Source organism: Perognathus longimembris, chromosome 5 (assembly GCF_023159225.1).
Source record: "Perognathus longimembris pacificus isolate PPM17 chromosome 5, ASM2315922v1, whole genome shotgun sequence".
Taxonomy (NCBI): domain Eukaryota; kingdom Metazoa; phylum Chordata; class Mammalia; order Rodentia; family Heteromyidae; genus Perognathus; species Perognathus longimembris.
The window spans coordinates 4,963,946-4,977,218 of NC_063165.1; the positions used below are offsets into that span (position 1 = coordinate 4,963,946).

A 13,273-nucleotide genomic window follows, 5' to 3' on the forward strand; every position below is an offset into this window, starting at 1 on the left:
TGTGCGCGCGCACGCGGGGGGGGGGGATGATGCGCGCGCAGGCGGCCGCCGCAGTGCTGCTCCCGGCTCCGCAGTGGCCCCCGCGATGAGGTGATCGCGGGCCAATGGGGAAGGGGGAAGAGATCCCCGAGGACGACGACCGTCGATCCATCGCCTCGTGTGCCTTCTCCAGCAGGCTTCTCCCGTCCGAAGCCACCGGCAGCATGGTGGAGAACTCGCCGTCGCCCTTGCCAGAGAGAGCCATTTACGGCTTTGTGCTTTTCCTAAGTTCCCAGTTTGGTTTCAGTAAGTACTCGTCCTCACCAGCGCCCGGCTGCGGGGATGGGGTGGGATGGGGGGGGGGGCGGGGGACACTTCCCACCTGCACCTCCCTTGAGGAAAATCCGCAGGCGGCTGGTGTGTGTGCTCCCCGTGCCCCAGAGACTTCATCTCAGAGAGCCATCCAATGCCAGCACCATGGCAAAATGAGTTTAAAACACACACACACACACACACCAAACAAACTTGATCCCCGCCCTCCAGGAGGTCATGGGCCTGTCAAGTAGACAGGAAGCCTAGAGTTGATCATTCAGCACGGGTGAGTACTCCTGGAACCCCACCTGCTTAGGCTGAGATCTGTGAGGCTCGGGATCATGGTTCAAAGCCCGCTCAGGCAGGAACGCCTGGAAGACTTATGCCCAGTGAACCGCACCAAAGTTGGAAGCTGGGCTGAGAAAGTGGCCTCGTGGTACAGCGCTCGCCTCGCATGCGTGAAGCCCTGGGTTCGATTCCCCAGCACCACATATATAGAGAAAAAGCCGGAAGTGGCGCCGTGGCTCAAGTGGTAGAGTGCTAGCCTTGAGCAAAAAAAAAAAAAAGCCAGGGACAGTGCTCAGGCCCTGAGTTCAAGGCTCAGGACTGGCAAAAAATAAATTGGAAGCAGAGTTGTGGCCCAAGTGATAGAACGCCATCCTTGAGTGAAAAACCTAAAGGACTGCCCTCTGGCCCTCAGTTCAACCCCCTGGATCAGCACAAAACAAACAAACAAAAAAACAGGGCCCTGAATGAAGGCACAAGAAAGTCTGGAAGAGGGGCTGGGGATATGGCCTAGTGGCAAGAGAGCTTGCCTCCTATACATGAGGCCCTGGGTTCGATTCCCCAGCACCACATATACAGAAAACGGCCAGAAGTGGCTCTGTGGCTCAAGTGGCAGAGTGCTAGCCTTGAGCAAAAAGAAGCCAGGGACAGTGCTCAGGCCCTGAGTCCAAGCCCCAGGACCGGCCAAAAAAAAAAAAAAAAAGAAAGTCTGGAAGTGAAAGATTTAGTATAACTAGCCCAGACAATCCATGCCCTTTACATCCTAGATCTCAGTTTATTCCCATAATAGTTCTATTTTGAAATAGGTGATCACTGAGAAACTAACATGCCCCCAACCACGCAGTAGCCCTCAAGTCCATATCCAAAAGGATTGGGAATTATGGGGTTGTCTTTTTCTTTCTTTTTATTTTATTTTTATTTTTTGTCAGTCTTGGGGCTTGAACTCAAGGCCTGGGCACATGTCTCTGAGCTCTTCAGCTCAAGGCTAGTGCTCTACCACTTTGAGCTACAGCACAACTTCCAGTTTTCTGGTAGTTAATTGGAGATAAGAATCTCATGGACTTCCCTGCCCCTGCTGACTTTGAACCTGATCCCTAGGTCTCAGCCTCCTGAGTAAAATAGGATTACAGTTATGAGCCACCAGCACCAAACATGATTGAGAATCATGAGACCATCTTTAGGGAGAAAATTGAATGTCCCCAATGGAACTTTCTAGAACTTAGTGAAAACCAGGAAGGTAGAAGAGTGGTGATTTTCTGAATAACCCAGAATAGTAACTGAACTCCCTAGCCATGACCTAGTGGGGTTTGTGGAGTGAAAGAGTTATTATAGCAGGTCAAATTCTGGCTCCTCCACAGATTTATTACTTGACCTCTGACCATATTATTTAACCTTGAGCCTTCAGACTCCTCATCTGTAATTGAGTATTGATATTGTGGGTTGTTGAATGCATACTGTGCTTAAAATAGTTCTGTGAGGTAGATGCCATAACTGTTGGCCTCTTTGTAAGGATGAAAATATAGGGGTTTAAATAACTTGCCCTCCCTCACAAAGCTAGTAAATGCTAGAGCAGGAATGTGAATCCATATGTGCTTTGCTGTCTCTCGTTACTTATATGAAGTGCGGTAATTTATGTAAAGTACTAAGCAAAGGAATGATAAATATTTAATGGCTGCTATTATTGTCTTTTTTTAAAAAATAAATTCCTATTCGAGGAATAAAAATTATATAAATTCAAGCAGTGGTTGTAAGGCTTTAAGTTCCATCTTGCTTCAATCCAAAAGTTGGGTCAAGGATTTATTGACGCTGGGTGGTTGGTGGCTTATACCTGTAATCCTAGCTACTCAGGAGGCTGGAATCTGAGGATTGCATTTCAAAGCCAACTTTAGCAGGCAAATTTGAGAGACTCTTATCCCCAACTAACAAGCAAAAAGCTGGTAGTGGAGATGTGGCTCAAGTGGTAGAGCCCCCAACCTGGAATGGAAAAGGTAAAAGAGATTGAGGCCCTGAGTTCAAGCCCCAGTACTGGCACAAAAAGAAAAAGAACTCAGGGGCTGGGAATATGGCCTAGTGGTAAAGTGTTCACCTCGTATACATGAAGCCCTGGGTTTGATTCCTCAGCACCACATATATAGAAAAAGCTGGAAGTGGCGCTGTGGCTCAAGTGGTAGAGTGCTAGCCTTGAGCACAAAGAAGCCAAGGACAGTGCTCAGGCTCTGAGTTCAAGCCCCAGGACTGGGGAAAAAAACAAAACACAACAAGAAAAAGAACTCATTCAGTGCTTACTTTGTGCCACACACAGAACAGTGAAATACAAAACATCCAGGAATGTGCTGCTGTTCATAGTTTTCATTGTAGTAGGAGGAGATTACCAATGGACAAATTACATAAGTAAATACAAAATCAGTACCATGTACTAGTGGGAGAAATTAAACAAGAAGGATAGAGCCTTTCTAATGTACTCTAGGATCTCCCTTTATTACTCAACAGTGAAGTGAAAGAATGACTATACTCATCCCTGTTCACCATTAAACTTTAAGTTCAGGAGGACAGAAGCCATCCCTTCAGGATTCACTACGGTAGCTTTCTCCATAGCATTATTATTATTATTATGGAATTTTGTAATTCTTATCATTCTTTTTTTTTTTTTTTAATTTTTTTTTTTTTTTTGGCCAGTCCTGGGCCTTGGACTCAGGGCCTGAGCACTGTCCCTGGCTTCTTCCCGCTCAAGGCTAGCACTCTGCCACCTGAGCCACAGCGCCGCTTCTGGCCGTTTTCTGTATATGTGGTGCTGGGGAATCGATCCTAGAGCCTCGTGTATCCGAGGCAGGCACCCTTGCCACTAGGCTATATCCCCAGCCCGTTTCTTTATAATACTTATTTAAGAGAACTGGTGGTTGACGCCTACAATCCTAGCTAATCAGGAGGGTGAGATCTGAGGATCTTAGTTCAAAGCAAGCTCCAGCAGGAAAATCCATGAGAGTCTTGTCTCCAATTAACCCACCGAAATGTCAAAATGGAATTGTAGCTCAAATGGTAGAGCACTCCTTTTGTGCAAAGAAGCTAAGGTACAGCCCTCGGGCTGTTCTTGAGTTGTGCTGAGTTCAAGCCTCAGTACAAAAAGGAAAGAGGGAGGGAGGGAGGGAGGGAGGAAAGGAGGGAGGATACTACCTCCATGATTATTAAGGCAGGTCGCTTGAAATATGTCTTCTTGGGCAGAGGATGTAGACTTTCTTGGATTCTATTTCCTCATCTGTAGACATTACATACATAAGTCAGGATTGACAATTAAGTAAAATATTGCATGTAGATATTTGCTTAGCCCATAGTGGTTGCTTAGCGTTTCCCTATTGTTATTACACAGGACAGCCATAAAAGGAGCCCCCGGATTTAGGACTTAGGGGAAGAAGGTTGTACTCTGGGGGATGAAGTAGAAGTTCAGCCTGTAACAGCAGAACTAGAGTAGATTAGTTCCCCTCTGAGCAACTAAATGTCTATAATTGCTTCTCCCCCGCGGAGGTAAAGTGTTGAACACCTTGTATACAGAAAGAAAATTGCTAGGTGTGGTAAGAATTATGACAATTGCTAAGGCATGATTTATACCCTTGAATTGCCTAAAATATAGTGTGAGGGTTAAAGACATTACAAAAAAGGACTGATAACACGCTAATTATGATAAGCCTTGCAAAAATGGTACAAATAAGGAGCTGGGAATACTGACAAGGAAAAACCATTTCTGAGAGAATCCGATGCTTCAGGGGAGCTTTTTTGTTGTGTCTGAGCCTTATTTGGATTCATGTCTTACTAACTTTTATTTTTCCGCTCCCTTATCTTTAGTACTTTATCTAGTGTGGGCTTTTATTCCTGAACCTTGGCTACACTCCTTGGGCTTAACCTATTGGCCTCAAAAGTAAGTTTTGTATTTCTTAAATAAGAGTAAAATTAATGCTGTTTGGAAGGGCCACATTCTTTAAGACCACCTGAATCTTAGATAGCTATATTTTTTATTATTTTATGATTCGCTATATAGAAACTGAAGACCTATGAAGATGTTGGGATGAACACTCATGTTTATCTCCATTTCTGCCCAAAATCTTGCTACAAATTTTTTCCCTATAAGGAAAAATACCCTTTTAAGATATAAACCTACAGAAATAAGGAATAGGCTAGGAGAACAAGCGTATCCACACAATTTTGAAAGTACGTGGGGATCCGGGAGTTTGTGTTCCTTGCAGATTGCCTGAGGAGAGGACCAGCCCTGAAGGGTGTTGGTGGACCAGGCGTAGTGGCCCACGCTTGGGAACCTCAGTGCTCAGAAGATCCCGGCCCAAGGCTGGGACAGGCAAAACGTTAGTGAACCCTTCCCACCTCGGCAACAAGCGGAGCACTGTGCCCAGAAGCCTGGCTTTGAGGGAGATTGTGGTCGGAGGCTGGCCCCAGCCCCCCTCCCCCAACAAACAGGAAAAAAAAAACAACCCACTACCATCACAACAGCCCCTATCCAAAAATGAACTAAAGAAAAAAAAAAAAAAAGTAGAGCGAGTCCACAGGGCACGGCTGAAGTGGTAGAGGACCTTCCTAGCAAATGCAAGGCCCTGAGTTCAAACCTCAGTACTAGGAGACAAAAAATTCTACCTCAGAACTCCAAGTGACCCAGACCTGGAATGCATCAGTACCTCGTTAACTAGGTAGTTCTGACTTGGATGGGAGACATCTTTAAAGAGCAGTAGACCCTGAAGCATCCCTTCATTACTCCTCATAACTGAGAGAACGAACTTTCCCTTCAGAAAACAGAGCCTTTCCAGGCAAAGGCCAAGGGAGAGTTTCGAGCCAGCTCCAGAAGATCTGAGTGTGGGAATGAATGCAGCACCTTACTGAGCTGGAATAAGTAAACACCTGCATAGCTGAGCACTGACTGCATCCCGTAAAACCTGACGAGATAGAACACTTGGACACTTGCCTGTGTTGAGAGAAAATTGAGGGGCATATTAGAGAATTTGAACATGGGTGTGTACATGGGAAACTAAGCACACAAACCACAAGATAAAATTACTAGTCCCAGAAACTACATATATGTATGTGTGTGTGTGTGTGTATATATATATGTATATATATGAAAACATGATAATCTATGGTCTCAGCAAACATTGTATAGTCACAATACTAAACTTTTGAGACTACTAGACATTGTAAGCATAGCAGGTGGTAAGGAACAAATTCCTCATCTCTATATTAGGAAATCTAGAGAAAATATCTGAAATTGGAGGGCGAAAAAAAAACAAGAAATAATATGAGCACATTGTATGGAGATGAGTAAGCCCAGAAAGAACAGCTCAGGTTGTCAGAAAGTGTCGGGATCTCTCTTGAAATGGCCACGGCCACCACACCCATAACATCGCCCTCTGCTGACCCCGTTGGCTGTGACAGAAGGGGTCTTTTTTTGGGTGGGTGGGGGAATGGTGAGAATCCAGGATCTCTTGGAGGGGACAGAAAACTGCAGCTTTTGATTATAACCTTGTAGAACTATTGGGATAGTATGTACATGTATTACTTTAAGAAAAATTAAATTTCAATTTTAAAAGTATGTTTGTGACTGACGAGAAGTAACCCTTTTTGAGATGTGTGTTACGTACACTAGTATTCTCTTCTGCAGATACTGGGCAGTGGCATTACCTGTCTACCTCCTGATAACTATAGTGATCGGTTACCTTCTCTTATTTGGAATTAACATGATGAGCACCTCTCCACTCAACTCCATTCATACAATCACAGGTAAATTTATATAGAGAAAGTGCTGGGGAGAAGGAGGGGTAGAAGCATTAGCACATTTGTCAGAAAGGCAATCAAGACACACATTGGGACAAGAGAAACACCTAGGGAAAGTAAATACAGAGTTATACGAAAGGAAATATTTGCATGAAGAACAAATTATGCGAATACACGCTAGCGTATTCGTGGAAAACAATTAGTTCTGATGAATTACAGCACTAGTTAACAGGTGAGTGTTCGGATAGACTCACAAGTACGAACAGTATGTCCCTGCAGGACCACTGTGTCCCAGTTAAATAGATACAAGAGCCACAGCATGGTTTTGTTTTTTTTTCAAGTTTTTCCCTTTCAAATTCAAAGCTAACTAGATAGATTTTTTTTTTTTTTTGCCAGTCCTGGGGCTTGAACTCAGGGCCTGGGCACTGTTCCTGAGCCCCTCTGTACTCAAGGCTACCACTACTCTACCACTTGAGCCACAACACCAGTTCCGGCTTTTTCTGTGTATGTGGTACTGAGGAATCGAACCCAAGGCTTCATGCATGCTAGGCAAGCACTCTACTGTTAAGCCACATTCCCAACCCAAAATAGATTCTTAAGCTCACTAGGAACTGAAGTGATTTTTTTTTTAGGTTCCTAGTATGATTTTTTTTTAACTTTTCTAAACCTTTATTCATGCAATATATGTGGAAAATCAGTTACAATATTTAAAATTTTCTAATAACCAATCATTTATTGCATTCATGACTAGTATTACAGCAAAATAGACAATTTGTACAAAAAATAAAATGAAAAGTTAGCATGAATATTTGCACCAAATGACTTAGTAGTTTGACGTTGTCCTTAGAAATACATCTTCATTGCTGGGACATAATTCTATCCCATGAGAACTGTGAAAATAGATATAATTTCATTTTATAGATGAATGAAGTATTTTTTCTAAGTTAGAGAAAAGTACTTTGCTGATTACATTGTGCATTTTATTGGGCCACTTTTATTATCTTTAAGTAGTTGTATAAAGGAGTTGTGATGAGCAAAGCAATTTCTGAATACAGTGCATCTTGATCAGTGTCATCCCTTTCAATATTCTCACTCATCCCTCCCTACCCATAGGACATTTATTCTAAAGAGAAGATTTCAGTAATCATCTAGTTTTGTTTAACGCAGCTTTTGTCATCCAAACATCAACCTAGTGACCTTTGTCCAGGTCTTCATCAGGCACGGAGGCTGTGGAAGAAGTTATTTGGGTTAGCAGCTTTTTTATTTTTTCCTACAGATAACTATGCCCAGAACCAACAGCAGAAGAAATACCAAGAGGAGGCCATCCCAGCATTAAGAGACATTCCTATTAGTGAAGTAAACCAAAGGTTCTTCCTTTCAGCCAACAAACTCAGCACCAAAACCTGACTCGTGTAATCACACTGAAACCAAGCCTTAGTGTATATATTTTGGAATATTTTGGTCATAATTCTATTAACTGTCTTAGTTATACCTCGTTTTGAAAAATGAAAATTTTTTTTCATATTAAGTTCCATTATTATAATAATGGATATGTTTTTAAATATAAGTTATAAATGGACAGAATAAAATGCATTATTGTATTACTCTTTAGCACACTTTATTGAGTTTGTTAGTTTTTTGCCAGTCCTGGCAAGGCTTGGACTCGGCCTGAGCACACTGTCCCTGGCTTCTTTTTGCTCAAGGTTAGCACTCTGCCACTTGAGCCACAGCGCCACTTCTGGCCTTTTCTATATATGTTGTGCTGAGGATTCGAACCCAGGGCTTCATGTACACGAGGCAAGCACTCTTGCCACTAGGCCATATTTCCAGCCCTCCCAGGTACTTCTTTATTCTTAAGGTAGTAAATTTTGAACTCAGGGCTTTGTTCTTGTTAGAGAGACTTGTACTACTTGTGCCAAACCTCCAGCCCTTTTCCTCAGTACTTCTAGTAGTCAGTCACTGAACAAGGCAGTGGCTGGCTACTTTGTAAAGGAGAGCCACAACCCTAACTAGTACCGCATAGCGCTCTAGCTTCAAATTAATGTTCATTCTGTTTCCCAGCCATGTCTTTATAGCTCAGAAATGTTATATAGCTCTACTGTTCTTCAAGCTATGAAAACAGACATTTTTTGTTTTTGCTTTTGATTTCCTGCAAGTCCTGGGGCTTGAACACTGGGCCTGAGCACTGTCCTTGAGCCTTTTGTGCTCAAGGCTAGCACTCTACCGCTTGAGCCAAAGTCCCACTTCCAGCTTTTTGCGGTTAATTAGTAATAAAAGTCTCATGGACTTTCCTGTCTGGTCTGGCTTTGAACCATGATCCTCAGGTCTCAGCCTCCTGAGTAGCTAGGATTATAGGCATGAGCAACTAGTGCTCAGCTTGAAAACAATTCTGTTGAGTCAGGGTAGGTTTGGTGTAGTGGCTCTCCTGTGTCATTTTTTTAAAGTAAAAAAAGACTGGCTCATACCTGTAATCCGAATCACTCAGGAAGCTATCTGAGGGTCACAATTTGAAGCTAGCCCAGGCAAGAAAAAGCCTGTGAGACTCAAACACCAAAAAGCTGGAAATGGAGCTGTGGCTCAAGTCTTGAGTAAAAAAGCCAAGGGACAACGCCCAGTCCCTGAGTTCAAGCCCCAGGATCAGCACAATAAAGGAAAAGTAAATTTAAAAAGCCAGGTTTTCAAAAAGCTTTTTTGTATGTGGGTTATATTTATAAATTATAAAGAGGGGCTGGGAATGTGGCTTAGTGATAGCGTTCTTGCCTAGCATGCCTAGCATGAAGCCCTGGGTTTGATTCCTCAGTACCATATAAACAGAAAAAGCTGGAAGTAGCACTGTGGTTCAAGTGATAGAGTTAGAGTGCTATCCTTGAGCAGAAGGAAGCCAGGGACAGTGCTCAAGCCCTGAGTACAAGCCCCAGGACTGGTTAAAAAAATATATTTATAAACAACAAACCAAATACATATTTATTATACAGCTAATTTTGCTGGTCATTACATTCTTATTGTAGTCTTTCAACCTAATAAGAAATAGTTTCTGTTACACACTGAACCCAAATCATTATAATGATAAGCTTAATTAAAAGAAAATGAAATGTAATATGAATATTTTTTATGAACAAAAATTATTAAAAAATAGACAAGTAGAATTGTTTTATTATATCTTTTACCAGTCTGTTTAATGCCTGGATATGAGAGACAGCTGTGATTCATATCTACTTCTACAGTCGACTGGCCACATTAGCCTCTGGAAAATTCCACTGCGTAGTCAGGAAAGCAGAGGGAAAACAAGTAACATCTTCACATTATTTTGAAAAAGGTTCTGATCTCCTAGACCCCCCTTATATGGAGAGCTAGTGGGCCTCAACTAATTGTGTTTAGTGTGTGTTGGGGGGGGGGAGGGAGAGAGAGACAGAGACAGACAGACAGAATGTGCATGTTTTGGCCTGATCCACACGGCTGCCACTGTTAGTGCATCCTGGAAGGAGGGAATTAATACCTGCAGAACCTGGAGCCTAACATGGACAAAGCAGTAGATAAACACAGTCCCTCCTTCATCCCCCAAAGATACCGTTCTGAGCTCCTCACAAGGCTTGTGGAAGTGAGCTGCGGTTGCCATGGAGCTGCAGAGCTGAGTCACGCGGTCTGCGCTAGTCTGCCCATCCACTGTTTCTCTCTGCCACCCACTCCTGCTCCCTGGGGTCACTGTTCAAGGAACCACCTACACTCAAACCTTTGTCACAGGTTCTGCTTTCAGGAGAAGTCCAGCTCCGACGCTTTTATTTCGCAAAGATTGGGCATCAGTCATACATCAGTTAGATGACGCATTTTCCTGCTGCGTGTCACAATTAAAGAAAAACGAAACAAGACTGCCTGCAGTGAGTCCAAAGAATAACAATACTCCAAAAAGAAAATACCAATAATCCAAAACTGTGCAAGTAGTAACAAAAATGCCTGTATGATTGTACTAGAAGAATCCTAGGAAAATGAAATTAAAAGTCCAAATAGGAGATTGCCCGAGGGTAACGCCAGCAGAATTTATCCCCAGGATCTTGCCTCCCTGATTTCCCGACCTGCTTTATTAAACACCTGATTTTCCTTAAGAAGCAACTTCTAAGCCGAGCACCGGTGGCTCACACCTATAATCCTAGTTACTCTGGGAGCTGAGATCCAAGGATTGTGGTTCAAAGTCAGCCCAGGCAGGGAATTCTGTATAAGTCGTATCTCCAATCACCTATTCAAAAAAGCCAGAAGTGGCACTGTGGCTCACCTTGAGCAAAAGAAACTCAGAGACAGTGCCCAGGGTCAGAGTTTAAGCTCCACATCAGCAAAAAGAAAAAAAAAAAAAAGCAACTGCCTATAAGCTCATTAGAGTGGGTATAATTTCTTAGACATGTTGCCCAATCACAAATTCCTAGGTCATACAAAGAATATATTAACAGCCCCAAGCTCTCAGAATTTAGAAAACCTGAATAAATCTACAGTTTTCCCAGAACCCAGTACATTGCATAGAGCACACCCACCAGCTAGTAACTCTACTACAGACCAGATGGAATGTATGGGAAGAAAGACAGCACAAGAAAGAGTAGTGGGATTCTTGATTTTTCCCAGGCTCTCCTGATTCCTATTGGGGTTGACTGTGGCACTATTTACTGTGTGGCATGGAGGAGATACACTTATCCCACCTTCTCTAGTCAGGATAGTTTGTCACGTTGTGCTGTGATGATACAGAACCCTACAATTTCAAGTGCTTAACAATGACAGAAGCTTATCTTTCAGAGAATAGCATTTTGAATAGTTACCAAATCTGGAAAGGCCACAGAGACTAAGGATGTCTCCATGATGGCCTGTACAAACCCACGAGCAAGGAGCGGGTGTTCTCTGCCCTGCATGCCTTACCGTGGAAACTCCAGAGTATCATGAACTTGACAGAACCCTCATTTGTGACCAAAGGAGTCATGGAGTCTGAAATAATGGTTTAGAAAAACAGAATTCCTGAGCAAATGTGCTTATGGACCAAGATTTTAGGCACTCGACACAGAGAAAGTTGTTGTCCCATAATTCGATTATTTTTTTCTTTTTTTTTTTTTTTTTTTGCCAGTGTTGGAGTTTGAACTCAGAGCTGGGCACTGTCCCTGAGTTTCTTTTTGCTCAAGGCGAGCACTCTACCACTTGAGCCACGGCGCCACTTCTGGCTTTTTCTGTGTATGTGGTGCTGAGGAATCGAACCCCAGGTTTCATGCATGCTAGGCAAGCACTCTGCCACTAAGCCACATTGCCAGCCCCCATAGTTCAATTCTTTTTTTTTTTTTTTTTTTTTTTTTTTGGCCAGTCCTGGGCCTTGGACTCAGGGCCTGAGCCACTGTCCCTGGCTTCTTCCCGCTCAAGGCTAGCACTCTGCCACTTGAGCCGCAGCGCCGCTTCTGGCCGTTTTCTCTCTGTGTGGTGCTGGGGAATCGAACCTAGGGCCTCGTGTATCCGAGGCAGGCACTCTTGCCACTAGGCCATATCCCCAGCCCATAGTTCAATTCTTGACTCAAGGTATTTCTGCAAATCCGGTTCAACTGATCTTTGCTTATACAAATTACAGCCATGGGGAACTTCATGGCCAGAGCCAGAAGGTACCAGTCAAAGCTTCACAGCGACGCAGATGTCATAGTTAGATGGATGGCCCACTGTGTCCTCAAGGCCGTTAATATGGCCGAGGTACATCAGAAATAGCGGTGAGTCCGCCTGCACCAGCTGCTACAGAGTGTCAAGAGGCTCATCGCTCCCGAGTTGGCATGGCTCAGGGACAGTCAACCCCTCGCTTCACTGCCCCTCTGCACAGGACTTGAGCACCTGTTGGGAATTAAAACACATGTCCACTCTATTACTGATGGAGCCAGATTTCCAAATGCTGCACACATACAAATCCCAAATTAGACTTTCCTTCTCTAAATTAGAGCTGAGGCCTAAGAGGAGGGAGGGCTGGGCCTGCAGATTGGAGGCCATGGCCCACCATATGTGCTCAGGACCCTGGAGGACTGTGACACAGCGGTGCAAAGAATGTCGGATCGAGAGAGTGGCAGAGGCACCTTCTCTACCATGTCACCAAGACCGACACAGGAGAAGACAATGGCTCACTGTGGTGGCCACTCCGTTGTCTCCTGTTCACTGCAAACAAACATCTGTGCAAGAAGCTGTGGGATGCGGAAATCCTTGGGGGAGTCATGTGAACACTGGAATGGTCACAGGCCACATAGTTCTAAGATGCCCCCATGTGGAAAAAGATCTTGTCCACACATCCTCCCTGTGGGGGTTTTGCACTAACTATATCTCTTGGGCAAATTTGGAGTATAATATGTGAAGTCTCCTAGTGTTTCATTTTTTCCAAATTAACTGTTTTGCTTCCTGACTGTCCCTTGCTTACAGGAATTTCAGAATTACTTGTTGCGGGGTCTTCACCCTGCTTTGAGCTGTTTCTATCTCATCCAGTTCAGAAGTTCTGAATTGTCTCAGTCACTATTGCTTTGCAGCCCAAACTAAGCCTATTTAATACAATTCCACTAGGAACCATAGCCACTACCCTGGGCCCTTGGCTTCGTCTCCACCAACTTTTTCCTACCATGCCAGCTGTTCTAACACATTACCTTAAACTTAGTGATTTACAATAGAAATTTCTTCTCTTGTTGCTATGGGTCAGGAATCTGATAACCATTTGGGGATAGCAAGGTGTGTACATCAGGGCTGAGCGCCCTCCAGAGGCCTTGGGAGATAATGCAGGCCCCATCTAGCACTTACTCGCTGTGGCCACTTCCCTGCAATGAATGTGTTTGTCTCTTCCTCCAGGAGTATCAAAGGTATGGAGCCTCTGTCCTTTGGGACATTTGTAATTTGATTGAGAACACACCTGGATAATCCAGGCTGATTTCCTCCTTCCATTTTTTTTTTC

The 13,273-nt window shown here is 43.7% G+C and overlaps 1 protein-coding gene across 1 annotated transcript; it reads left to right on the plus strand.

The window, feature by feature from the left end:
• The first annotated feature begins 172 nt into the window (after window positions 1–172).
• LOC125351463 (phosphatidylinositol glycan anchor biosynthesis class P) lies at window positions 173–7,949 on the plus strand. Its single transcript, XM_048346242.1, has 4 exons — window positions 173–285; window positions 4,414–4,486; window positions 6,230–6,348; window positions 7,619–7,949. Exons 1-4 carry the CDS (start codon window positions 204–206, stop codon window positions 7,747–7,749), a joined length of 405 nt encoding a protein of 134 aa, XP_048202199.1. The 5' UTR covers window positions 173–203; the 3' UTR covers window positions 7,750–7,949.
• The last annotated feature ends 5,324 nt before the right edge of the window (window positions 7,950–13,273 follow it).

Bases quoted from the DNA above. Each gene is read 5' to 3' on its own strand.
- LOC125351463 (XM_048346242.1), top strand. From the start codon at position 204: ATGGTGGAGAACTCGCCGTCGCCCTTGCCAGAGAGAGCCATTTACGGC. The intron at 286-4,413 runs GTAAGTACTCGT...CCTTATCTTTAG, and splicing joins AAGTTCCCAGTTTGGTTTCA to TACTTTATCTAGTGTGGGCT. The intron at 4,487-6,229 runs GTAAGTTTTGTA...TCTCTTCTGCAG, and splicing joins TTAACCTATTGGCCTCAAAA to ATACTGGGCAGTGGCATTAC.